This window comes from Colletes gigas, unplaced genomic scaffold (genome assembly GCF_013123115.1).
Source record: "Colletes gigas isolate AHSC1104 unplaced genomic scaffold, ASM1312311v1 Colletes_gigas_Sc00010, whole genome shotgun sequence".
Taxonomy (NCBI): Eukaryota; Metazoa; Arthropoda; class Insecta; order Hymenoptera; family Colletidae; genus Colletes; species Colletes gigas.
In genome coordinates this window covers 7,045,361-7,070,257 of record NW_025106639.1, presented here as the reverse complement: position 1 = coordinate 7,070,257, position 24,897 = coordinate 7,045,361, and the positions used below count along the sequence as shown (strand labels likewise).

The 24,897-nt window shown below is 46.4% G+C and overlaps 1 protein-coding gene across 1 annotated transcript in view; it reads right to left on the bottom strand.

Annotated features, from left to right (window-relative positions):
• Window positions 1-299: 299 nt before the first annotated feature.
• LOC122397899 (muscle calcium channel subunit alpha-1) overlaps window positions 300-24,897 on the bottom strand; it is a 61,037-nt gene continuing 36,439 nt past the window's right edge. Inside the window, 17 exon segments of the mRNA XM_043397375.1 lie at window positions 300-7,716; window positions 8,218-8,345; window positions 9,170-9,616; window positions 10,122-10,420; window positions 11,757-11,900; window positions 12,106-12,233; window positions 12,292-12,390; window positions 12,470-12,910; window positions 13,010-13,234; window positions 13,305-13,459; window positions 13,525-13,627; window positions 13,703-13,888; window positions 13,890-14,045; window positions 14,127-14,396; window positions 14,512-14,713; window positions 14,874-15,020; window positions 15,216-15,268. Coding sequence (XP_043253310.1) covers window positions 7,363-7,716; window positions 8,218-8,345; window positions 9,170-9,616; window positions 10,122-10,420; window positions 11,757-11,900; window positions 12,106-12,233; window positions 12,292-12,390; window positions 12,470-12,910; window positions 13,010-13,234; window positions 13,305-13,459; window positions 13,525-13,627; window positions 13,703-13,888; window positions 13,890-14,045; window positions 14,127-14,396; window positions 14,512-14,713; window positions 14,874-15,020; window positions 15,216-15,268 — 3,537 coding nt within the window. The 3' untranslated portion in view covers window positions 300-7,362.

Here is a 24,897-nt window from a genome sequence, read left to right as displayed (position 1 = left end):
AAAAGTAGGAAATGTTTGAAACGGTTCTCAAGAGTCTTATCGCTCGTTAATTCGGTGGAGCTTTCGTGGTCGTTTCTTTGCCTTTTTTTTCAAAGGATTCTTGTCGATTGTTGTGTATCGACACGCGTGAACGGGTCAAACGAGCAAAGTCTCCGGACTCGAGTAAGAAGCAAAGGGAGCAGAAATCGAACAGAAAAACGGCAGTATATATTGTGTGCGTGTCTGTTGGTTGTGCATCGGGATACTTAACTCTGTAAAATTCCTATCGGACTAACGAGAGTCGTGAATGTGCGATAGTACTCGGTTATGTACACGTGCACCGCCTGTACTGGCAAAAGCAGCATGTTATCCCCGGACATGAACATTTACAACAGAAATGGGCAAAAATTCTTGGCTAGATTACAAGTTTCGTGTAACGAACACAGCGCAAACGATCGTTTATCCGTTGCTCGTTAACTGAAAATCAAAATTTAACTGTTCGAATAAATTGCCACACGTTGGTCTTATAGGTTATCCGTTGTTCGAATAAAAGTTTGCTCGTCTTCGATCGTTTCTCAAACTATAATAGCATTCGTTCGTCAAGTCGGTTGGCAATCGATCGTAGAATCGGTAGTCGAGTACACAAACAATACGGTTACGTACAATATGAAAACAAATAACGCAGAATGATCGAGACAGATGTCGACAAGAAAGATAATCAAGGAATGTACTTGCGACACGTTCTTGTAATACGCACGAGAAGTTTAGCGTAGAAATGACGAAATTACATAATTCGTTAATTGTCCTTGGATGTCGTAACTGTACTATCGGTACAGACTGCTTTCGACAGTTCGATCGATCGCCAACGACCGGTTCACGGGTATTCTGTTATCGAGATTTCTGTTTTTCTTTTTATCGGGCGTACAAATGGATTTATCGTGAACGAACAAAAAGACGGAAAGCAAAACGGAAGGGAAATGGCGCCAACTTCGATGCATTCTTTGTCGGAACGCATCGAGCGTGTCTTTTTTAATAAAAAAAAACAAAACTGGTCACATTTGTACGAGCATCAATAAAAATAAGCGGCGCGTGTAGCGTGTGTGAGATCTAGAACTGTTCGAGATTCATGGAGATCCTGTTCTGAATATTCGAGGCGACACGAAGTATCTTGGGTTCTTTCGTGAATTATGATTTCTCCTAGTTGATTTGGTCATTTCGTTTATGCTATCGTTAAAAGATTGTAGGTACTATAAAAGTTCGTTTTCTTTATACATTCTGTAATAACTGTTTAAAGTCCGTTTACCGAGCAGAATCACTAAATGAAACAAAGGACGGCAATATAGAACGAAGAGAGACTAACGGTTGGTGTCGCTGTCTCTGTTCGATCTACATTGGCGTTCTTCGTTTCTTGCTTACATTCAGCGAACGGACTTTAGACAAGTCGCATTTATATTTAACATGTTTTAATATAGAACATTGTTATTTCAAATGGTTATTGCCAGGGGTGTGCGGGATCCCGAGATATCGGGCTCTCGAGCCGGGATTGGTAAAATTCCGACTCGAATCACGGAAATCCCGCCATTTTGGGACTCCGCACGTTCCAGGTTATTTCTTATTTTTTTATTTAGAATCAAATTTTCCCAGGTCTACCGCCAAGCCGTTCGAACGAAGATACGATAAGAATTCTTATTTAGATAGAAATTTCGAGCAACGAATAAGGTAAGTGCACCTAATTTTTAACACAGTCATCGACACTTTCAATTTATTTCATCACGATTATTGATAGTTTGGTAAAAGTGTTATTGATTTTCAGCAAATTACAGCGAGCCACGAAATTATTGACACGGTTTAACAATTTGATAGACATACGCAAAATAAAGAGCCAATGAATGAATTTTATTATATAAATTTTCTTATTTTGCCCATCACCATCAAATTTCAGTTTACGTTAATAATTTCATCATTCGCTGATGTTCACTTTAAATGTATCGATATTATTGTTATTGTAAACACGACGACGCAATACAATCGCAAACAAATAATAGCAGCGTTCGCAACAATAGTCGGATCTTTGAGAAGTTTTGTTAATTTTATAAATAAACGTTAAAAATCCGTTGTTACGTTTCTCATTATATTGTCGAATTTTTCTACACCGATATTAGAATGATTGTAACACCTGTATTCGAATATTCAGACATTGTAATAAAGTATGAAATAAAGTATTATTTTCATTAACAGAAGTGAAAGATTATTTGTTCCCCATTATGTGTATCTTCCCATATTATAATCCCAGAAACTTCTATAATCATTTAAAGCGACAATTGCCAATAAGTGTGTCGATAATTAGGACATTTACCTCAGAAGACAAATTTTTAATACGTTAAACCACCATTGGAATTCGAATCAAATTGTATTTTATCTCGAACGAATAAAAAATTGTATTTTTATTCAAGCTGTTATTCGAATAAAATTCTGCTCATCTCTGTTCGGGATTTCTCTCTGGATTTAGATCTCTCGTGGGTCCCTAAATCTCCAACAGCTCTAGCAAGAGCCCAAGCTGAATGCCACGAGTACGATGGTGTTAACGTATCGTGTCAAGAGCATGATTCACGAGTTTCGTTCGAGAATTCGGGAAGCGACAAGTTTATGGGAGCCAGGTTTCGAATATCTGGTTTCTTCGAGTATGATACAATGTGACACTCACGGTTTACTACGAGTCGGTATTGTTGGTCAGAGTCGGTAAAATTTCATTCTCAAACAATAAATAAACATTGCTCGCGATTGTTATTTCCTTTGGATGTAAATGAAAAGTTTTACTCGTCGTTCGAGAATAAAATTCACCTAACTCTGGACTTGGTTCCCTTCGCCGTAAGCTGCTAAACTTACGAAACCATGAGAACATGCGTGCACTAACGTGCTAGGAGAGTAAACGAGTAGAATTATCGTACGATTCTGAGGAGAATCAGGAGAAACGAACATAGTGACTATCTTGAGACCCTTTCAGACGGCAAATTTTGTTTAATTACATTTTCCAGTGGTACTACATTGGTTTTTGGGTTTCTGCTTAAAACAAATCTTGAGAATTCTAAAGAAATAGTTTACGACAGTCACTAGATTTGTTTCAGGGTCTCTGAGAGGGGAGATGCAAAAAGGGAGCTTCAGTAAGACCAGCATTCGCAATTTGTGCTACAATTCGTGACGTAAAACCATGGTGGATGGAGAGAGAACGATGGAGAGGGGAATGGGCCCGAAAGAAGCTTTGCAACCCCTGATAAAATCCCTCTCAGAGGCCCAGATTCGTTCCTGTTCTCGCGTATCGCTCGCGTTCGATCGCTAACCCTTTCGATGCTAAGATCGTGCAGCGAAAAGGCGTAACGAGGCTCGAAGAGGGCGTTGGAAAAGGGGGGGTCCTTCTCGTCCGCGTGTCTCACCCCTTCTCGCTGTAAACCAAGTCAGTCTCATGGCATAGAAAATGTTGGTCTCTCCAAACGCGTCTTGTTGCATGCGAGACGCGACGACGGGCGCCACTCTAATCCGACGTTATTACGATTTAAAGGTATAGAACTCTTCCTCAACTACGCGTAATATTCTACGGTTTCGGTGTAAACGCCATTTTACAACAGTATAAAAAGACCGCTATAGACAAAGACGCGCGTAATCGTTAGAAAGACGCTGGAATAAAAAGGAATACGAAAGGTCGAGTACAATGTATACAAGTAGCATTCCCAGGACAATTATTAAGTGTAATCAGGGCGCGAGTTGTCGCAGGGGTGTCGTCGCTCGCTTTGTACGAATTTCGTCGGTCTCTTCGCATCGCCTAGATCATCGTCGATCTCGCCTCGATCGTGTACGGCTCCTCGCACACACCACACGCACCTCTAACTATCGTAACCCCTAAGAAACTGTCCAGAGACGGAAATGTCGGTCGATTTGTTCGTTTCTGTTTTTTTCTTTTTTTTTCTCTCTTTTTTTTTTTGCTTTAAATAGTTGTCAGGTTTGTTTGGTTCCCTTGTTGGCGAAGGGCTCGCGTCGTTCGAGCGCATTCTTATACCCTAGTAGATTGCATACACCACTGCTCGAAAGTCAGGGATTCCCCGTAGATTATACGGAGAAGGTTGTGGTATTAAAAAATGTCCGCCATACTTCGTGTTTGTAAGTTTCAATGCTATCCTTTGGAAGCCATTTTATATCAATTAAAAGGTACAATAGTTTGCACATAGCTGTAGTGTTTGCTTCTTAGGACGTCTAACTAAAGGATCAATATTCTGTTAAGTTTCGTCCGTAGGTATTCAAGAATTTAATGTTAAAAATATGAATTTCTATGGGAACGGTCGAGCACCAAAATGGTACAGATTAATAGAATCTTACAAATACCAAGTATCGCGGAGATCCGATTAATGTTAGATTGTTTCCTGTGTACACGATCGAACGTAATTATACTTTCTCGCAGCACGAGTCGAAACGTACAGACGAATTGTGCAGAGATTGCTTGGAAGAAACGCAATGTTCGTTCCCCGTGAGCTACGTTGAACTCGAACGTTTAGCAACTGGTAAAAATTTGCAGCTACGATAGGTGATCCCAGACGTTTGAGCGACAGCGTATATGCCACGTACTATCAGCTACAAAGATCGTCGAAATGTGATCGCGGATGGGAATGAACGGACTAGAGAAATCGAGAAAGAAAACAGGGTTGGTTCGAATTAAATTTGTGTACCCGGTGACGAATTGGAATCGACGAGGTCGGATGTAATTGCGATACAGTTTGCCAAACAAGTATACACCCGCTTATGAAATACAAAATATTAACGTTTCAGTACTTTCTACGATATTTCTACTTAAATTTAATAAATAAACATTGGCGTTAAGGGCACACTTTTCATTTGTCGCGAACCTATCGATCAATTTTCGTGGAGACATCGGGGTTTATGCTTGCCTGATAAACCGTGAAAATGGCGAACGTAGAATGGGGTCCAGAGCACGTGGTTCTGGAAATGTCATCGATGAAAATTATTGTCGACGTCGTTTCAAGGTACACGAGAGAAATTCAACGGTGATTGTTTCGTTCGGGATTTATCGAGGAACTTTGCGCCCTCGAAAATCCTTCGAAAGAAAGAACTGAGCTATTTGGCGGTTGAACATCCGCAGAACCACGCCCGTTGGATGTTTCCAATCGTTTATTGTTCCTTTCGCGTTCTTTTCTCCAATTAAATCCAACGACTTCGCGATGGCCGTCGAGGGTTGATCAACCCCCTTAATATCTCTGTAGTAGTGGCCACGGATGCAACGATCTTTGTAATTTATATTGTAACAAACGATTTACGTTTTCATAAAATAGGAAACACGATGTTTGAATCATCCCTTTGAAAATGAGGCTACAAATACAGAGGTAGTTCTGTAACTGTATTATGAGATTCAACGGGTACTTTCTGACGTTTATAATTAGCCTGTGACAAAATTACATCGAGTTCTAGAGTAGATCGTTGCGTACGTGACCCTCGCGACGCTAGATTCTTGCACGATCGGATGAGAAATCGGTGTCTGCGGATAAATCGGGTTCGTTCTGTTCGCGAGGGAAGTTTGTGCGTGGAAGGGGGGAACGGCTGCCACTCCCGATCGATTTGTCGTCGTTCGGTGTCGAAAACTGTGTAAGAGTACCTTCGGCTAGACGCGTGTTTGCACTCTCTCGCGCTCGTTCTTTCTCTCTCACTCTTTCACACTTGTACGCGTTCCTCTTGCGGCTATAAGAATATACGAGTCGAAATATTCGTTTCGGGCGGAATTTGTAAAAATCGAGTCTAAAACCGGGGGTCTGGGGGTGTGTGTGTGTGTGTGGGAGAGAGTAAAATCGTCGGTGCATTCGATAGAAAGGAGTCAGAGTCGGTAAACGATTCGAGCGAGTGGTAGGCGTTTCCGGAAATGGACCGTCGACACACGAACGAGTGTACCCGATGGATCGTGAACTGGCTGGTTCCTCCGATCGATTTTCTTCCGACCCTAGCTTTAATGATTGGACAAAGCACCTTAGAAGTAGGTTCAAATCCTGACCAGCTATACTACGTCCAACGAAGCTAGTGGCTGGTCGAGGAAGGCTTGATTTCGCTTATGACTCTACCCGTTGGACCGAGTATAGATTCGCGTCTTCTATGAGTGTTTCGTGAAACAAAAGCGGGTACTTCTAAGTAGTCCCGAGCCTAAACGACACGGACTCGAACAAACAAAGACGAAAGCGGCGCTTCGAGGCGTTTAGTGTCGGTTAAAACGAACGAATATCGCGCGCAGTTCGAGTCGTATTCGTTCCGTGGTTCGAAGGTCGGCTCGCGTGTACCGAGTACTCGGCAAGGAGAACGAACAAAAGATCACTGGTCTTGTCGGTTGGTATATCCGTATCCGCGAAGCGAACCTTTGGTATTTCAATTGACTCGGATTCGCGAGTACGCGTTGAACTTGATCCCATCCCTATCTAGCAGCCAGGAAACGCTACTCGCGTGTCGCCCGGCCGTTCGCGCATAGACACAACCCAGGCTGTACAAACGGATCTCGCGGCGGTTTGCGTTTAATCGGCCATTCATCCTCACGCAACGTATATGTACAATTACGCACGAATAATAATTATCTATAATATCGTTACGAGTTATCGTAGCGTACACACTCAACACGCAACTTGCTTCGTAATTCGCGGTAACGGTACTTCGTTCTAAGTTGATAAAAGTCTCTTCTCTGGTCCGAAAGAAGTTACAGATACTTAGGCACTTGTTATCTCATCTAGAAATCCATCGTACGAAGAGCGATCGCTGAGTTCGATTTATCCTAACAACGATAATCGGAGGAATAAGTGTTTACGATTAGAATGAGAGCGATAAGGATTTTGATCGTCCCGCGCGTACGTACGAATTCCGTTACGATTTATTCGGTGATCGGGTACGCGTTCACGGCCAGCACACCGTGTCGGGACGATCGGGCCCGACAGCAGCTGTCCCTAGAGAATTCAATTCCGTTTTCGGAATCCCAGCCTCGCGAGGCTATCGGCGCCTCGCGTCTTAATCATTCCGCGAGCGCCGCCGCGCACAAAATACAAAAAACAACCACCGCCCCGGCTAACGAGGGACCGGTGGACGCGCGATCGGTCGTTGCTCTCGTTGCTTTATTGCTTGCGTCACCCCGTCCTCTTCCGATCACGCTCGGAATCCTCTTCCCTACACGGTTCTCTCCAAAGAGTTCACGCGTCGCGGCGAATCCGTCGTCGTCCCCAGAAGCAACGGACCCAACGGGTCGCCCGGTTCCGTCCGGGGGTTGCTTCACGGAGGCGTTCTCGCGCGTGACGCGCGAAAACGGCTAGGCAATGGAGCTAGAAACGTACGATCGACGAAGGGATCGTCGCGTCGCTAAGATGGTGGCGGTTGCTGTTGCTGCGTCGGTGGCTGCGACACCGTCGCTTGACCGCCGCGATAATAAGATTGATACTGTCGCTGGCCGGCCGGTGGCTGCTCCTGCAGCGGCTGATAACCGATACCCGTCGGCTGCTGGGTCGGCTGATAAGGCGGACCAGCCCATTGCTGGTCCGTGGCCTGCTGCAGCTGATAAGTCAGCGGCTGACCGCGACGCTCCTGCAGGAGCAGCTGATGGGCCGCTCGGTCCATCTCCTCGGGCGTCATGTCCAGAGCCTCCTGCATCTCCCGCGACGTGTACCTGACGAAGTCGGGGTCACAGTACTTGCCCAGACCTTGCTCCACCAGAACCTAATAAAACAAATACAATCAACATCGAGAACAACTCTCTGCGGTTCATCGAAAGCCTCCTGAGTAGCGATAGGATCGATGTACGATGTACGATGTACTGTGCGTTCGCGAGAAGTTGGAACGTGGCTCTGATCGGTGTCTAGATCCTCACTGTAGTTTAATGGAGCAAACAAAGTACTCCCCTGGTAAACTTCTCGCGAACAGCACGTTACTCGAGACTAGAGACTCGATAGTCTGTTGCAAAAGGCTATGGCATCTGTTAACCCTCTGCACTCCTATGTCGAATGTGACTCGACATCAGTTTTTACTTCAGATACACACTTAAAAATTACAAAACACAATATTTTTGAATTAACATAAATTTCAAATAAAACATTGGGAGCAGCTGGTAACAAGATTTAAATATAATTCGGAGCGCAAAGGGTTAATGGAGCGTTTTATAAGTCGGAGGAAGAATAATCTGATCGCTAGACGAAGGATGACGACGAAGGCTGGACTTACCCGACCGACGAGACTCTCCGCGCTCCCGATCACCTCGAAGTTGGGTTTCCGGTCGGCGGGGCTCCCCGGAAGGCTGTGGGAGAGGCGCTCTGCGCCGATGCTTCCGTTACTCTCTCCGGCCCAGGAAACTGACGAACGAGGAGAGCCGTCAAGGAATTAAGCTAGTCGCGCTACGCTCTGCCTCTACGATCTTGATAAGCGATTCGTGCCAAGCGTTGCATGGTTTCAGCCGTGCCGCGACAAGCGATTCGAAGCCTAAATACTCGAGCTAGCCGAACGATAAAACTTGGCAGAACGCATGCTTCGAGCGACGCAGTGTCCTTCATGCTGATACACAACGCTTTAACCCCGTCCACGTCTCTCTTCGTACCTGATACTGTATCTACGACGATCGTGCGTCAAACAAAAATCATGCTCGTGCAGGGTGCGAGTTTTGGATAGGCGTGCGTAGTGCTCGGCGAGAAAATTGGAAACGAAACGGTGCCGACAATAACGGGTTCGATCTCTTTTCACGCTCCAGGCGTTCAAGAGTCTTCCATAGAACTTGAATTCTGTGGACTCGACGCTTCTTTAATGTTTCTTCGGCGGTGGTTCTTAACGTCACCAACGGGACACAACTATCGAGTTTTATAAATATTCAAATACTAGCTCTACGGTCAGAGACAGCATCTTTGGATGTTACAAATTACTTCTAAATTATGAACTTGTATGAACAACACCTTTCAATGCTAACACGGATCAAAGGCGCTCGAGGATGCTGGGAATACGATTACAAGGAGTCGTGAATGCCATAGCGAGCATACGAGATGAAACGTAACAGAACAGAATGGACGATGATGAGATAGTTAAGAACCACTGCTTTAAGCGTTCCAGCAAAGTGTGCGTCGTGTGAATCGAAAGGGTTGAAAAGGTAACGGCGAAGCATTGGAGGGGGGGGGTGTGGGTTAGTCACCTCTGCCGTGATAAGAGGCCCGATGGGGCAGACAGGAGCAGTCGCGGCATCGGCGCGAGTCGACATCGGCGAGGAAGCCGGCGACGGCGATCGCCTGCGTCTGGGCGAGTTTCAGGCCGTTGGCGACGGTTCTCTTGACGACTGCGCCCGCCGGCGCGGCAGAGCTGCTCGACTGATCGCCGCCGACCCCGACACCGACGACGCCGACGCCGACGACGCTGCTGCTGGCGTCGCGTTTTCGGAAACTCGGGGGCGCCGACTTGCCGGGCAGCGGATCGCGTCGACCACGAGCACGGGCCCGAGACGCCACGGCGAACTCCTGCCTCGTGGATCCACCTCGTCGTCTGACCTTCTCGGAGCTGCTCCAAGACCCTCCGGAACTCCCCGTGCCGCCGGAACCGCTGAACTCGCTCCCCGCCGACGATTCACCGTCCTCGCGATCTACGGCTGCCGTGTATCCACGCGATACCGTGCTTTAACACCTACGCGAATCTGGCGTTCGATCCTATTTACCGCCTCCCCGGGGCCCGAAATTACGAGTACTCGACGCTTGGACCGTCTCCGCATCCGGAAATGTATCGAAAGTTTGCCCAAAGGACGGTACAAATTAGAAACTTTCCAGTCGCCATCTTGATACCTCCGTTTGGAGGACGCTTAAACCCTTGACGTACGATTTAATTTAAAAGAATAGATTGGACAAGCTAATTTCTACGTCCTTCGTCCGGGTACCCGTATTTTCAGGATCAAACTTTTTCCCTGCGATCTTAGGTCTTCAAGTTTGGAAGCGTATTTGTACTGTCGTGCAATCAAACGTAGGAACAAGTCATATATGCCACGAATTTAACGCGAGACGGAAGACGTCGAAAGATAGATAGATGAATAAGAAGATTTAGAGATGATAGAGATAGAGATAGAGATAGAAGATAGAGAGACAGAAAGTGTTGGATCGTACCGTGATTACTCCAGACGGCACAATCGACGCAGCAGCTCCGGGTCGCGTAGGAATTGTAACACCGCGTCCCGTTGGAGGATGAACCGGGGCTCGAGCTGGTCGTGGCGGTCGACGTGTTCGTGCTCGACGTGCTCGTGCTCGTGCACGTGGCGATCGACGGGGTGGCGCTTCCGGACTTGCTGGACGATAGTTGCGCGGGGTGCGGGGCAATGCCGGTGCTCGGGGCAATGGACGGGGGTGGGTTCCTTCGGGGTGGTGGCGTCGGTGGGGTCAGCTGCCGCTCGATTCCGCCCTGAAGACTGCTTCGAGCAACCGCGACGACGACGGCGACACGCGTCGAGACATACCGACAGCCGCGCGACACGGGCACACAGAAAACGGGCAAAAACCACTCTTAGTTTGTTAAGAGAACCTCGAGAACCTCGAACCCTCCTTTCCTCCACCTTCAACCTTACCACTTACGTACTACGCGTCGAGAGTAGCAAGGTCCGAATATTTTTCATAAAGTCGTACTTAAAAAAAGATTCTCGAGTTCGTCCTTGCTACCCTAAACTCTGGAGGTTTATAGAGAGGATAAAAGAGTCAGTGACCTTCCTTTTACCACCTCTATTGGAACTCTGTCTCAACTGACTGACCCTTAAGAGCGGAGGTTCGAGGCGCTCGACGAAATCGCGGAGTTGAGAAGCGTCCGAGTCGGCCAGTGAATCGTTAGGCGACTTTAAAATGGAGAACGGAGCACACGGCATGCAAATTGTTCGCGAATCGGGTCTACCCGGTCCCGATACGCCTCAGCTCCGCGAACAGCTCGTCGGTTCTCAACCATGTTCGACTATCGCGCACTTGGACGCGTCGCGTCGTCGAGAATCTCGTAGGAGGAGACTCGACGATCCCGGTGGTTAGTGGTTACGCATGCAAGCGCGCAAGCGAGAAATATGCTAGTTCGATTAATTAAAAGCAAACTATATTCAAGTCCCATATCCCTAACTTGTCTTACCATATTCGCTATTCGGATGAAGGTAATTACCGCTACCTGGACCACTGAAACGTACGATAGTAAACAAGAGGACCGTAGAGAGACACTGATAGATAGAAATTCGCGGGTAGAATCTAATCGTTTCTTTCCTTCGTTGTACTGATTTTACCTTCCAATTATTTCCGGGGACGTTCAAGTCCAACGTGCAATTGCAAATATAATTTAGACTCGTAAAGAAAATTATTCGCGTTTGCGGTCATGTGTCCAGATATTCTTGCTAAAAGTCTAAGACCACATGCTTTGCTATGTCGTACGGTCGAATTGTAACGATCAATCGTGAGAACATGCTTACTAACGATTTCAACGACTCTATAGATCTATTCTGTAAGTCAGCGTATGAATTTTAACGATCTTTACTTCGTGCTTTGCGTTAACGATTATTGCCACTAGTTTCGAACATCGTATCGTCTATGTCGTGTTCCTTGCTATCTCGTATCTCTTAATCGTAAGTTCTAATCTAGACATGGTCCGTAAGGGAGAACGTTTCGATGGTTCCAAATCCAATCGTATCGACGCGAGCGTATTCGTGTCGCGATCACCGCCGCAGAGACGGACACTTGGTCGGCACCAGGCCGAACGATTCGTAAAGTTTCTCTACTTACTCGACCACTTTGTACGGGGGATGGTAAGATTGTTGTTGGACGGGATTTCCGAACACCGCCAACGGTCTCAGAGGAATGTTCTCCTCTATGCCCGTCAACTTCGGATCCATTCCCATTTGGTTCATCGCGCTGTCGCTGAGACCACTAAATAACGAACATAATCGAGCACGTTTCGCGCTCAAGTTTCAACATTTCACTGTCTCTGAACAGAGTTGGGCCAAGTGTAATTTGATTACATTTTTACATTTTACAAAGGATCATGAGGAGTTTAATCCCAAGGGGTTAAATGCGATCAAATTATATTTTGCGCTACTCTGACGTCGAAAAGGTATCAACGCGGATCACGTACGAAACTAACCCTGCTGCGTTTGGCACAACCTGATGGGACCTCGCGGTGATCTGATTCGGTGCGTCCAATCCGCCCGCTCTGTGGAGCGACGAGTACGGCAGGAAGTCTATGGAATTCGTCGGGGAAGCCTGCGAATCGACGTTGCGCGTAAACACATCCGCAAGTTCGTTATTTGGAATAGTTTACCTTGGTCGTAGAGTTCACTTTGAGCGACCTCGCCCTGTTGAAACTGTGGTGTCCCTTCCTCATACTGGACCAGACGCTGCCGAACAGAGAATGGTTCCTCTGCGAAACGAAAACGTTAAAAAATTACCGGGAATTGTCTAGCAATGCCGACGGTTTCGTGTCTCGCGAATATCGATACCCTGTGCATAGGTTCCGGATTGTCGTCGAGTAGCTCCTCCAAGTTTCCGGAAATGGCTCTCTTCAGCTCCGGGCCAGCCTCGTGCAGTGTCCTCAAACCGGCCTGAAGCGTGACGGTGTTGTGGCACTCCTTGTCGCCGTCCTTCATCTCTTGCTCCTTGCGCTTCTTGAACCTCCGGAAGTAGTCCTGGATGAGGAACGTCGCGTAGAACTTGCCCACGGTTACCTCGTCGTCGACTCCAGGCGGTGGCACCACTTGATCCAGAAGCTTCGGGCTGGTCCTCTTCCAGATCTTCTTTATCACCGCACGGAGCTCGGCATTAGCATCGTCGATGTTTCCCTCGGTCTTTATACGCAAGGAAGTCCTCACCACGGCGAACAACGTCGCGTTGAACAAGACTGTACCGTCGCTATTCAACGGCATGTTCATCGAGACCAGCCTCTGAAAGTATTCGTGATCATTGTTATAAAAACTTCATTCTGAAAGAAATAGTTTGCAAAGGTCTGGATGATTAAAGGAGCGTCATGGGGATATACTAACTTTGCACGCGACTCGATGTGGACAGAGTTTACCGAAACCCAGGGGCGGCGATATCTTCCTGAGGAGCGTCACGACGTCCAGATGCTTGATGCGACCTTTCGCGTCGGGATCGTACTCGGACCAGAGGCGAATAAACTCGTCCAAATGGTGGGGACCCAGGATCGACCAATCCCTCGTCAAGTAATCGAAATTGTCCATGATTACGGCGACGAAGAGATTGATGATCTGAATGGAAACGATCGATCTCGAATTCTCTGTCGCACGTAGAGCAAACGATATGGGTTCTTGTACTTACGAGGAAAGAGCATAAAACGTAGAAAGATATAAAGTAGGGAAATGCAATGTCGGATCCACAACCATTCGCGTTATTGGCTTCGTCGCTGTTCGGATCGCACTTCACTTTGGTGGGTTGCGCCGAGCAGTCCATCATGATCTCTTGCCAAGCTTCGCCTGTATCGACATCGTGACGAATTCATTAACTGCAGTCTCATAATTTCGTTATAGTTCGCGCATACCTGTAGCCGATCTGAATAGTACCAACACCGCTTGCGGAAACGATTGGAAGTTATTGTTCCTGTCTATCGACGTCTCGTCGTTGATCGCAATTTTTCCAAACACCTGGGAGAAGAAACGTGCTCATTTTTCGTTTAGGTAATCGGTCTTTTCATTCAATTTCTTTTATTTATCGCTTACCTGCATACCTATCACGGCGTAAATAAAAAATAGCATTATAATAAGTAGAGCTACGTATGGCAGAGCCTGGAAGGATTTAATGAAAGTCCAGAGAAGCGTCCTGATGCCTTCCCCTCTGCTCAACAGCTTCACCAGCCGCATCACACGGAACAGCCGAAAGAAGTTTATGGAAATGATCGTCGAGCCGGGCTGAAAGTTTCGTTTCTCGATTACAATCGCGTTCCTCTTCGTTCGCGAACTTACTTTGCGCGAAGCTTACATTGACTTCCGAGTACACGATGTCGATGAAGCTTCCTAGAACGATGATGAAGTCGAAAACGTTCCACGCGTCGCCGAAGTAATTCTGCAAGTTCGCGTCAAACGCATTAGTTTTTCCTATTCTTTGTAATTCGTTTCGCGAAAAGGTTAAACAAAGAATCCGTACCTTGAACCGAAAGGCCGCTAGCTTGAAGATGAACTCCAGGGCAAAGACCGCCGTGAAGATCATGTTGAGGACGTCCAACGCCTCCGTGTAGATCTCCGGTTGCCGGTAGAACTTCATCGCCAGGGTGACGGTGTTGATCATGATCAGAGTGAAAATGGTGTACTCGAACGGCTGAGAGGTGACGAACCACCAGACTTTGTACTGTATTCGATGCTTTGGTATGTATCGCCGCACTGGCTTCGCCTTTAACGCGAACTCGATGCAGTTTCGCTGCGGCATTAAATCGGGGGGGAAAAAACCATGTATTCGTGTACGGACCCTCGTACAGCGCGAACGGACCGCGTTTATCCGTCGAGACATGCTCTTCGAAACGCTACGGACTCACCTGATTCTTATCGAGCTCGCAGTTTTTGTACTCTTGCTCACCCTCGTTCTGGAAAGTGACAATAACGAAACCAACGAAGATGTTCACCATGAAGAATGCTATGATAATGATGTAAATGATGTAGTACGCGGCCACTATCGGCCGAAAATTATGAATTGGTCCATGATCCTCCTTGTTAGAGTCGATCGACACGTCTAGCAATCTGTTGGGAGAGAAAACGCTAAGGGATACGCACAAACAGAACACAAGCGCGTTGGAAGGGTCGAGAACGGGGTTTCTGCATCCGCGAGGAACGATTGGCTCTCGTTCACGTCACACGAGAGAGAACATTATGCGGATCGACGGGACGTGAGCTTACTTACGACGGCCAGCCCTCGAACGTCGAGACGGTGAAGAGCGTGAGCATCGCTTTGGCGACGTCGTCGAAGTGGAAACGGTTCTGGTACCAGTTTCTCTCCTTCATCACCGGCTTATTGATGTTGCCGTTATCGAATTCGAGGTACGTGCCCCTGAAAGCATCCAGCATTTCGAGTCTGTTTCCAATCCTCCTTCCAAATAGTTTGGAGCATCGTCGATGCATCGTCACCGTCGGAATTTTAGTTTCGATCGCAGATGGCAAGAATTGTTTCAAACAGAATTGATTTCCCGCGTTTACGACGATGAACGACGCTCCACTCGATGCTCGTATCGATGGAATAACTTACTGGCACTCGTCTTTCGTCATTTTCGATGCATCGGAACACATGAAAAATTTCCCCTATATAACACAAAAGAGCCATTAATGGGAGGGGAAAATCGCTCGTTGGAAGCAGACAAGCGGCTTCGCGCAAAGTTGCAAAGCCACGGTGGAGCGTTCCCGATGCTCTTGTCGTCCGATCGTCGGTTTATCGCGACCCCGCGCGGCCAGGATCGATCGCGGTAATAAATAATCGAACGGACGATGGAAATCGGAGGACAAGAGTACCGGCCACGCTCGTCGATAGAACGAAAACAGCATCTCCGTTAATTGGCCATTCTGTTGCTAGAGCAAAGTCGTGTAGCAGCGAGTATAATCGAGCAAAAGTAAAGGAAAGATGAAAGAAAAAAAATCGTGAAGTGAGAGGGAAAAGAAAAGCATTCCGTACTGCGTGCACGTATAATACAGAGATAATACATATTATACATAAATATATACAAGGTACGCCGTGATGCAAGTTGGTCTCGTTTTGGCCTACGTCGATCGAGCGACGTTGGATCGTGCACGATTAGAATCGAGAGTCCAGAATAATTCGTTTCGACGATACGCACGATATCGATCTCGTTAAGCGTTCGATTAGGAGTTGCTCCCTTCTTCGTGGAAGACGCGTCTGTCTCGTCAAGTTCAAGAAACGTTCGAAACGAGCACCCTTTCGAATTACTCGCGCGTTTAGGGTGGTCCTGAAATGTTCCTGAAATTTTCGCCGACTTTGTCCCGTCCATAATTGCTTGCAAGTCAAAAAGCACAGGCGATACCAATCGTGGCTCGTGCAGAAGCGGCGTTACGAGGTTCGAAGAATCGTCGACTCTTTTTTGGGAGACTAGAAGTTGCGACTCCGAGGGCCAAAGATCTTAGAAAATGTTACGCCATTCGCGATAGGAATAAACAGATTACAAGTTTCAAGATTCTAAATGTAAAATTCCAAGTAGAATGGACGAACGAATGGCATTTGTTTCCCTCGGAAGTTCCCTAACCGAATTCACGCGATCGATCCCCCATTGCATGGATCTAGCGCCAGAGATCGCGTTTAGAAGATACTGTTCCATCTTCTGAGTAAAAATTTTGGAAAAAACACCGAGTGTAGCGTGGGTTTACTGGTTTGTTTCGCCTCCATTTTCGAGGGGTTGGATTCCATGTTACGTAGGTGAGGGATGCTCCATCTTTTGGGGTTGTTAGTAGTCGGAACGACGGTCATGGTTAGCGCAGTTGCAGATTGCGAACGGAAAGAAAGGAGATCATGGCATGCACCTGTTTCAACTGTTCGATTCTACGTTTCGGTTGTTTCCCGAATAGTCACACGATGACCGCTCGTGGACGTTTCTTTCGACGCTGTTTCGTGTTCCGCAACTACGTTGGCGTGAATTATGCAGGGGTTCTAAGGGGTTGGCGTAACACTCGAAAGCCACTCTAACCGTCTACGACTATGTGCACTTCTATGCCTGAATGCTTCTCTACTTTGAATCTCGTTTTGCGGGACCGTCTACCTCTCGAGACATTGTAAGAAGCGTCCTCTCGAGAACCCGACTCGCCGGACGAATTAAAAGCCCGCTGGCAGAATGAAAACGGCTCCGCGAAAGCATTCGCACTTTCCATCGACTAAAAAGATCCCTCGCTGGCAAATTGTTCCGAATTGTGACCGAATAAATCGCCCGAGTCGTTCGAGTTGTAAAATAGAATTCTAGAATAGGCCAATGTTTTTCGGGACGTAATTTTAGGGGTTGAATTTTGAAGTCTATATCAAAAGGTTGACACGGCTGTAAAGGAGGAGAGTGATCGAAGAAAGGATCGTTAGAAAACACTTCCGTAAAGACGGGAATAGGAACGGAAATGCGCTTTTAGGGCGCATAGTTTCGTTTCTCGAAGAGCTTTTTGACGGAGACCTATCACGTTTCGACTTGTCGCGAGGGGAGCTTTAGATACTGGTTAAATTTGCGTCGCCATGTCAGCGGCGGTGACTCGTGGTTTCGGTGTATGTACGCGTACGATCAGCATGCACTACGATCAAAGCTTCATTCTCACATATACAGCGAAACTTGCATGCCTATCTGTTAAACGTGTCTCTGTCTCTCTCTCTCTATCTGAAGTTCGATATCTACGAAGCATTCGTTAAACTCGTATGGTGGGTTATGTATCGCTATCGGACGAATCGTTCCAGTTTCGCCCGTTTTTTTCCACGACGAAGCGTTAAATCGTTACGAAGCGTGTTACCGTGCTCGAGGGTGTTATCGCGAACGCAGAGACGCTCTGCAAAGGGTAATATTGGCGGTAACCACCGGTATCCTCGACCAGGTTAATCGATCACCGGCCCACTTTCATGCTCGACCTCGCGATCCTGGCTGACCATACTCCCCATAATGCGTTATTGCTTCGCAAGGATACCGATCAACCAGCTCACCGATATTCTCCTTTGCACAGAACTCGAAGAACAGGGGCGCGTGAACGGCTCGAAACTCGAACTTGCACCCTCCAGAAATCTACAAAATTTGATTGGAACTCGATACATCTTGAAAGGGGCTCGAAAAGACCGGAGATAATTGTATCGAGAATCTAAGTTTTGGGATCATTCGATATAATTCAGCCCCGAGATCTATCAGCACCAATTTACCGATTTCTTCAAGGTCCGAATTCGAGTTTCGAGCTACCCACGCACGCCTATCGAAAAAGGATCGAGAAAGACTAGTCGGATCGATGGAAAATCTTGGATGGGCGTTGCGACCGGTCAGCGTGCAGCGTCTCGCCAAGTACGGGGTGTGGAAATTTTCTAAATTTTGCAAAAGTACAATTTCGAATTGCACTTATTTCTTGCCTAGTCGAGGGCAACGAATAAAATTGCAGTTTGAAAGCCGGAAGTGTACGGGGGTAGAAAACACGGGGGATTTCCAACGATCGTCGAGCGGCAATCGTCAATTTCCTCGATCCGTGGAAAACGCGCCGGCACCCCGTATTTCGCGAGGGAAATTGAAGTTTCCGGGCTGCGCGGAGCGACGCGCTTTCGAAGCTTCCGATTGTAACGCGAGGCCATCCGCCTGACGTCGACGACGAAGCGCAACGACGAAGAAACAAAAACGACTAACGAGAAAAAAGAACGAGAAAAAATAAAGAAGATTACGTAAGAGAAGAGAACGAGAAAAAAATAGCAAAACAAATGCCAATAAAGATAAAAATAATGAAAAAAAAGAGAGAACAAGAGTAGACAAAGAAAGTATGAAGAATCGGAAACTGGTAGAGCAAAAAAGTAGAAAAAAAATAAAGAGAATTAGAAAGTTCTCTCCAAGTAGTTGGCTTAGTTTAAATCTTTCTAAGTGGTTGGGCTTTACCTTAAACAGCTGTACCCCGATAACAGCGAACATGAACTGTAGGAGATAGGTGACCAACATAATGTTGCCGATCGTTTTAATGGCGACAATCACACACTTCACTACGTACTTTTTACGTAGTTGGTATCAGGGCAGGTGAGCAGGGCGAGCGAGCACAGCGGGGAACACGGGATCGTGAGACAGACAGACAGAAAGAGAAAACAAAAAAAATACAAAGTAGCATTAATCGAGGGTCGGCTAGTATTGCTTCTGGAGCTGGGTTGCTCAAAAGGGTTGAAAAGAAAACAGACTCTTTGCTCGTTCTCCTCGCAAACGAGCCGGGGAAATTAAACTTTGAATTTAAATTGAATTCGAAGGCGAGAAAAACTATTGTATAACATAAAAATATAAAAGTTACAGCACGAATTTGTCTCGAGCTCGAGTCGACGCGTCCAAATTGGATTTAAATTTAAAATTTAATTATTCCGGAAGCGTTTTGGACGAGATCGAGTGGTCTATTTTCTTAAAAAGGGGTCTGCAGGGCTGTAAGGGCTGGGGGTCCGGGGGCTAAGGGCGGGTGGAGTCGGGAAGCTTATTTGCGAACGTCATCTTTCGACAGTTTCGCTTTTCGTTCCTCGCTCGGTGGTCTTCGGTATCACTTTATCGAAACGTTTACGTCCCTTTGTTCTCGTGGTCTCTCGTGGACCATGGACAACGCCATCTCTTTTCGCTGGTTGTTGTCGGGCTCGACCTGCAAGGAGGCTCGACGACGATGTGTTTCCCTGTCGCGAACTCGTCGGAATTCTTTTTAACGACCCTTTAACGTTCGGAGGGTGATTCTTTCGACCCGTGGCTTCGTTTGTTTATCATATCAGTCTTTTAAATCGTGAACTAAGCCCTCGCCATCCATCCAACCCACCAGTGCTCGATGTTTTTTCTCGGCAATGCACCTATGGGGAGGGGGCCACGCACGAGACATTTTCTCGTTGAATCTATAGTCCTCGAAACGTTCAATCGTTATCATCTCGCTTCGTCGTTCGATCGGGACTTTTATCCGTCTTTTACCGTCGAAATTAGTCGCCAAACCGAATCGCCTCCTCCTCCGATCGCGATCATTCGTCGACTATCAACCCTCGTACAGCGGATGCAGTGCCATTTTGACCCAGGCGTCGACAAATTAGAGTAGATACAAATATATCTTGGCTGGAATAACTTTGTACAACTATTGGAAAATTTATGGAATTTTTCAAGCGTTCGTATATACAATCTACATAATTGAAAACATGCTTTTTATTACGGGACAAAATGACCCTTTCGCCCATCCGCCTTTCGAGGGTGAATCGTTCCACAACCACGGACGAAATATTTTCGCGAGTTTTTCCAATATTTGCATTTGAATGTAGGGCAATAGTTTATTGCGGATATCCCCCGCGCTATGTTTGGCTTGTACCATGTACAGTGTGTATAAAAATGTTGTGTTTTGCACCTCTGGATCGGTGAGGATCGAGCCAAGAAAGACCCAGCGACCAAAATATCTCCCAAAATTCGATACCGCCTGGCGAATCGTGGCAGGGATGCAGAAAGCTTCGCCACGGACAAAAAGTCGTGAACAATGGTCGAGCAACGACTATGAAATTGATCAAGTCTGCACGAGCGAATTCGGAACAATATGGGAACCGAGTTGCATGCGTGCCTGTGAAACAATGGCGAACATATTGCAACTGGTACGCGAACTACTGCGAAATATCAACAAAGATCTGTTCTCTGGCTTCGAAGGAGCAATGAAATATGTACAGTTCTACCTTAAATAACAAAAACTTTTTAACATCTCCTGCGAGAACGAATTGCAATTTAGTTTCCTTTGGATCGTAAAAAAAGACCTTAAAACGAGTAAATGGAAAGTCAAGACACAACATCTTTACACACTCTGCGCAAGAAAACTCAAGAGAACTAAATAAACTTCGTTTCGAAAAACAACGTGCCCTTCTTTCAACGTTACCAACCCTCTCATCCATCGTTAAAAAGTAACGCGAACCGATTCTTCACGGAATCGAAGCCCTCGTGTATCTCGTCCACGGTCGCGAAGTGGTTAAAACGATTGAAAAGGTCGACGGCGTCGTAAATATAACGTCACGCATTTACCAACGTTAAATGTTACATCGCGAGCTACGCGGTCTGTGCTTAAAAGCCTTGGAAAACCTTTAACGTACCGGCGACGTCGAGCGACGTTTTGCATTTACCTTCGTAGTGTTCGTTTTAATCTTCGAGCGCGGCTCGAAAGAGTTTATCGATCGGTAAAAAAATGTCAACCGTATTAGCCGGGAAACTGGTATCAATAAAAGAAAAAAAAAAAAAAAATGGAAAATTGAATGCGTTGGAGGTGGTTCGAAGTTAATCAGTTTTCGCTTTGAGCATCATTCGAGGTTTATTGGCTTTTACCGTCGTCGTCTCGGATGATATTTCGCGATATTCAATGCGTCGAACACTATTGCGTTCCTGAACGATGCATTTCCACCCTCTCGCACGCCCTCGAATAGGAACTAGGCGCTCGAATAGCACCGAAGTCCTTCGAGTTTCTTCCACGACTATCTCGGATGCAACCTGCATTCCAACGCCCCAAGGATACGCCCCCATTCGTCCTCTGCATTTATTAATTCTGCCACGGGAAAATTGCTAAACGTCCGCCCTCCTCGATTCGATGCCTTTCATATCTCGAAACGGGGCCAGAATGAATTATTATCGTTGATAGTTGCGATTAAAAATTACCCAGATATTTCTCCAAGAAGCAAACGCGTACTCTTTTTATTACATTTAAGGTGAAAGGGTTATCTCTTGATAATAATAAATTTATCTTCCCATTCGGTGTCAAAGTGCAGAGTTCAAAGGAAGTCGTATCCTTGGAGCTTCGAAGCTCAAGTCCCTCGTCTTTGTTTCTCGTTTGAACACTTTGCTCGCGCGAACCATCGATGCATCGACGTAGGTTTAAGACACACTGTTGTTTCACTGATGTGCTCGTGTGTTTGTATGTGTGTACGTACGTGTATGTGCATTGTCAGGGAGCGTGTAGTGATAAGCGATCGATATCCACGAAACTACGACGTTCGACTAGTTAATCCGATTCCGTCTAAGGCTAATTCAGTGCTTGAAAGAACGTATGGACGGTAAAACTATTCTACAACTTGTCTAAAACACTCTCTAACTTTCTGCGAGCATCGAACTATGCTTCTGGTTCTGCTTTTTTTTTATTTGCTCGATCATGTTCGGGGGCAATGGTCGTGATATATCGCGCCCCTAGGGCAGAGCTTTTTAAACTATGGGTCGCGACCTCTTGCCGAATGGTTTTCGAGGCAATGGCGATAAATAAATAAATTTCACATCCTTCGTAGACCCACCCCCTATCGTGTCGATTCTGCTATTGAGTCGTGTAATTCTTCCAAGTATCTATCCATAAGGCTATCGCTTCTAGAATCGTTTAACCATGCAATTTCCAACTACGGCTATTTATTTTATTAATGGTCGTTTCTCGTAAAATGCAGATCGATATGTGGCAATGATGATACGTGTACGATCGTTTCCCAGTTTATTACGCTGTTTGCCGGTAAAGAGGGCACATAAATAAAATAAGCGATCTATAGATCGGAGATCGTTCTTTATTTTCTTTTATGATCAGGGGTCGCGAGTGGCGAGAGTTTAAGAAGCGCTGCTCTAGGATATGAATGAGACCAGATGCTGCAAAAATCTAACAAATTTTAGGTCGATTAAGAATCGTCTAATTGAAACATAGCTTCACTGCCGCGGCCTTTCTTCGAGTTCTGCCTAAATCACGAATACACGAGACTATCGATATCGATGGTGCCTGAAAAACTTCAACCAAAGGATCAACTAAACGTCAAGAATAAATTGCCTCGAACGTAGAAGGCATCTATCGACATTTTAACTCGAAATCTTTCAGGTCGAACCTTTTGGTCAGCTAGTGATCGAAGTAGGTAGCGCAAAACCGCGGCAGAAACAAAGTTAATATGGACAGTATCGATACGTTATTAGTTCCATCGCTGCTTGTTACGAAAGCGCGCGGCAGCGAAGTGTGTTACTCGATTAGATTGGACGTCCAAGCGTTTTCTCGAGGAAAAATCAATGACGCTCCGCGAGGAAAAGTTCACGGGTCGTGTACCGCGAGCTAAACGCAGCCGGCGAGATAAACGGCTCGACGAATCAACGAGGGGAAAGGAAGCTCATTGTTCCGAGAGTTTCGGATGAGCGACATGGCCGACGAACCGAGCCCAGGCTTATCGAGCCTGTCGGGCCAAAATTGCGGGGGTCGATTCGTTCGATCGACCGTGTCGTACGCGATTTCGGAGAACGAGAAACGGAGTGCCCTTTGCGAGCAGACCGGACAGAGAAGCGCCGTGATGTTTCGTATTGCAGCAATTATGGGGATCGGAGAAAGCGTAAACGTCGCGAGTTGCCCGCGAGGAAGGAAAATGAGCTTCCCTCCCGTGCTCTTTCTCGGATCCCGTCGGTGCCCGGCACACTCGCGTGGATCACGAAACTGCCCATTGTTTTCTTTCCCTTTCCTTTCCTTTCTCTCGTGTTAATATAGCGAACACACCACTGCAACGCTCAGCCGACACAAGCATGCAATTCTCAAACAATCCTCTACTATCAGTTTTAACCACGAAGCCTGCGTGTGTTCTGACGTTGGTCGACTGATCGTGTCCGTGTCCGTGTCTGCGATTATGTTTAACGAGCCTCTACGCGACGGGACTCGTCTCGAGACAGATCTCTACAGAGAGTTACAAAATTACGAGTACGAATAGGGTCAGAGAGATTCCATGACTCGAAGTAAGACGAATTTGCATCGAAATTTGGAGCCTTCGTCTTCAGGAAAAGTCGATCTGGTGCTTCTCATTTCGCTGAGACGCGAGAGAATTGGTCCCTTGATTGTTTGCGCCACTAATTTTGAGGCATCCTGTGTATAAGCAATTTTGTATACGCGGTTGCTTGAGGCTCGTTGTGTAGAGGCTCTTTTACACGGACTTGATTTACACCGAAGTTGTCACACGTCGATGTACGTCGAGGAACATTAACCCCTTACCGTACAATAACGAGTCGTAAGTTCTTTATGACAAGTTTGATAATAACGAGGCTATACCTTGTCCAACGAGACAGCAGACGGATACTCCTGTCTTCGTTTCATCGCGTGGACGTTTGCTGTCTCGTCACGTTGGACAAAGTACAGATATACGTTTGAAGAATTGATTAAACAATGCTCTACGCCTTCAAAGAACGTCACCAGCTGTGGTGACGATCAAGATCTCACTGTTTTCCCCAGTTGCGTGAATTTTTATAAATGAAAACTCTCTATTATAACTCCGGGGATTAATGTTGCTCAGCATAGATCCAGGTGGCAACAGCATAAATATGAACCGCGTAAACGTAATCGGTGTCAATTGTCAAGTGTCACGTGTCCCGGTGCACGCGTGCAGGTTCCGATCGTCCGTTGCCGTTCGAAACGTCTCGCTTTACTGGAAAATCGTTGTATTTTCGCGTAAAATGTACCAAGATTCGTTCGACAATAGCGACGGTGACCTGTCCAGCGTGACAGATTAGCGCGAGTTAATCTCTCTACGTGTGTGTTGGGTTCGTGTGTCTGCTAATTCAATTTTTCAGCTATATAGAGTCTTGAGCAGCGAAGTGAAGGCAAAAAGAAAAAATAGGGAAACAGCGAGAGATAAAAGAGGGAAGAAACGTGAGAGACGAGAAAAAGAGAGGCAAAGAAAGTCGTAGGTGTCCAGACAAAGGAGAAATAAACGTAGATACGAAAGCCAAAGTCGAAGAGACCCAGGGCACGGTGGACCTTTGCGAAAAGCCGAATTTGTACGATCATTTTCACCGTAAGCTACGCATACGTGCACGTATGCCAACGATCATTTTCGTTCTGACTCTGTCTACTTTGAGCAACCGTCTCATCTCCCCCCGGTCGCTCGTCTACTATGTACGCATACTCGGTCGCAAAAATATTGGTACAATATATCGGTAAATATTATTCAAAATACGAGGCTCGATGGTCGAGATCGTAACGTCGTGGCAATATTTTTGTGGCCGACTGTAAATGCTCGCGCACTACTTCGAACATCGGCATGCCGTGGCATAGTATATTAACGTATATTATGCTCGAAATGATAGAAAGTGAAAGAGATCGGCCTCCATTACGATCGGTCTCTCCTATACCACCACGAACAGACTCTCGGTAGCGTTGGACGCCTTTTTCTACCGATCGAAAGACAAACAATCCCATTAGCGGGAACGCAAGAAAAAACCGTGCGTCTTATTACGATAAACTTTTACGATCGT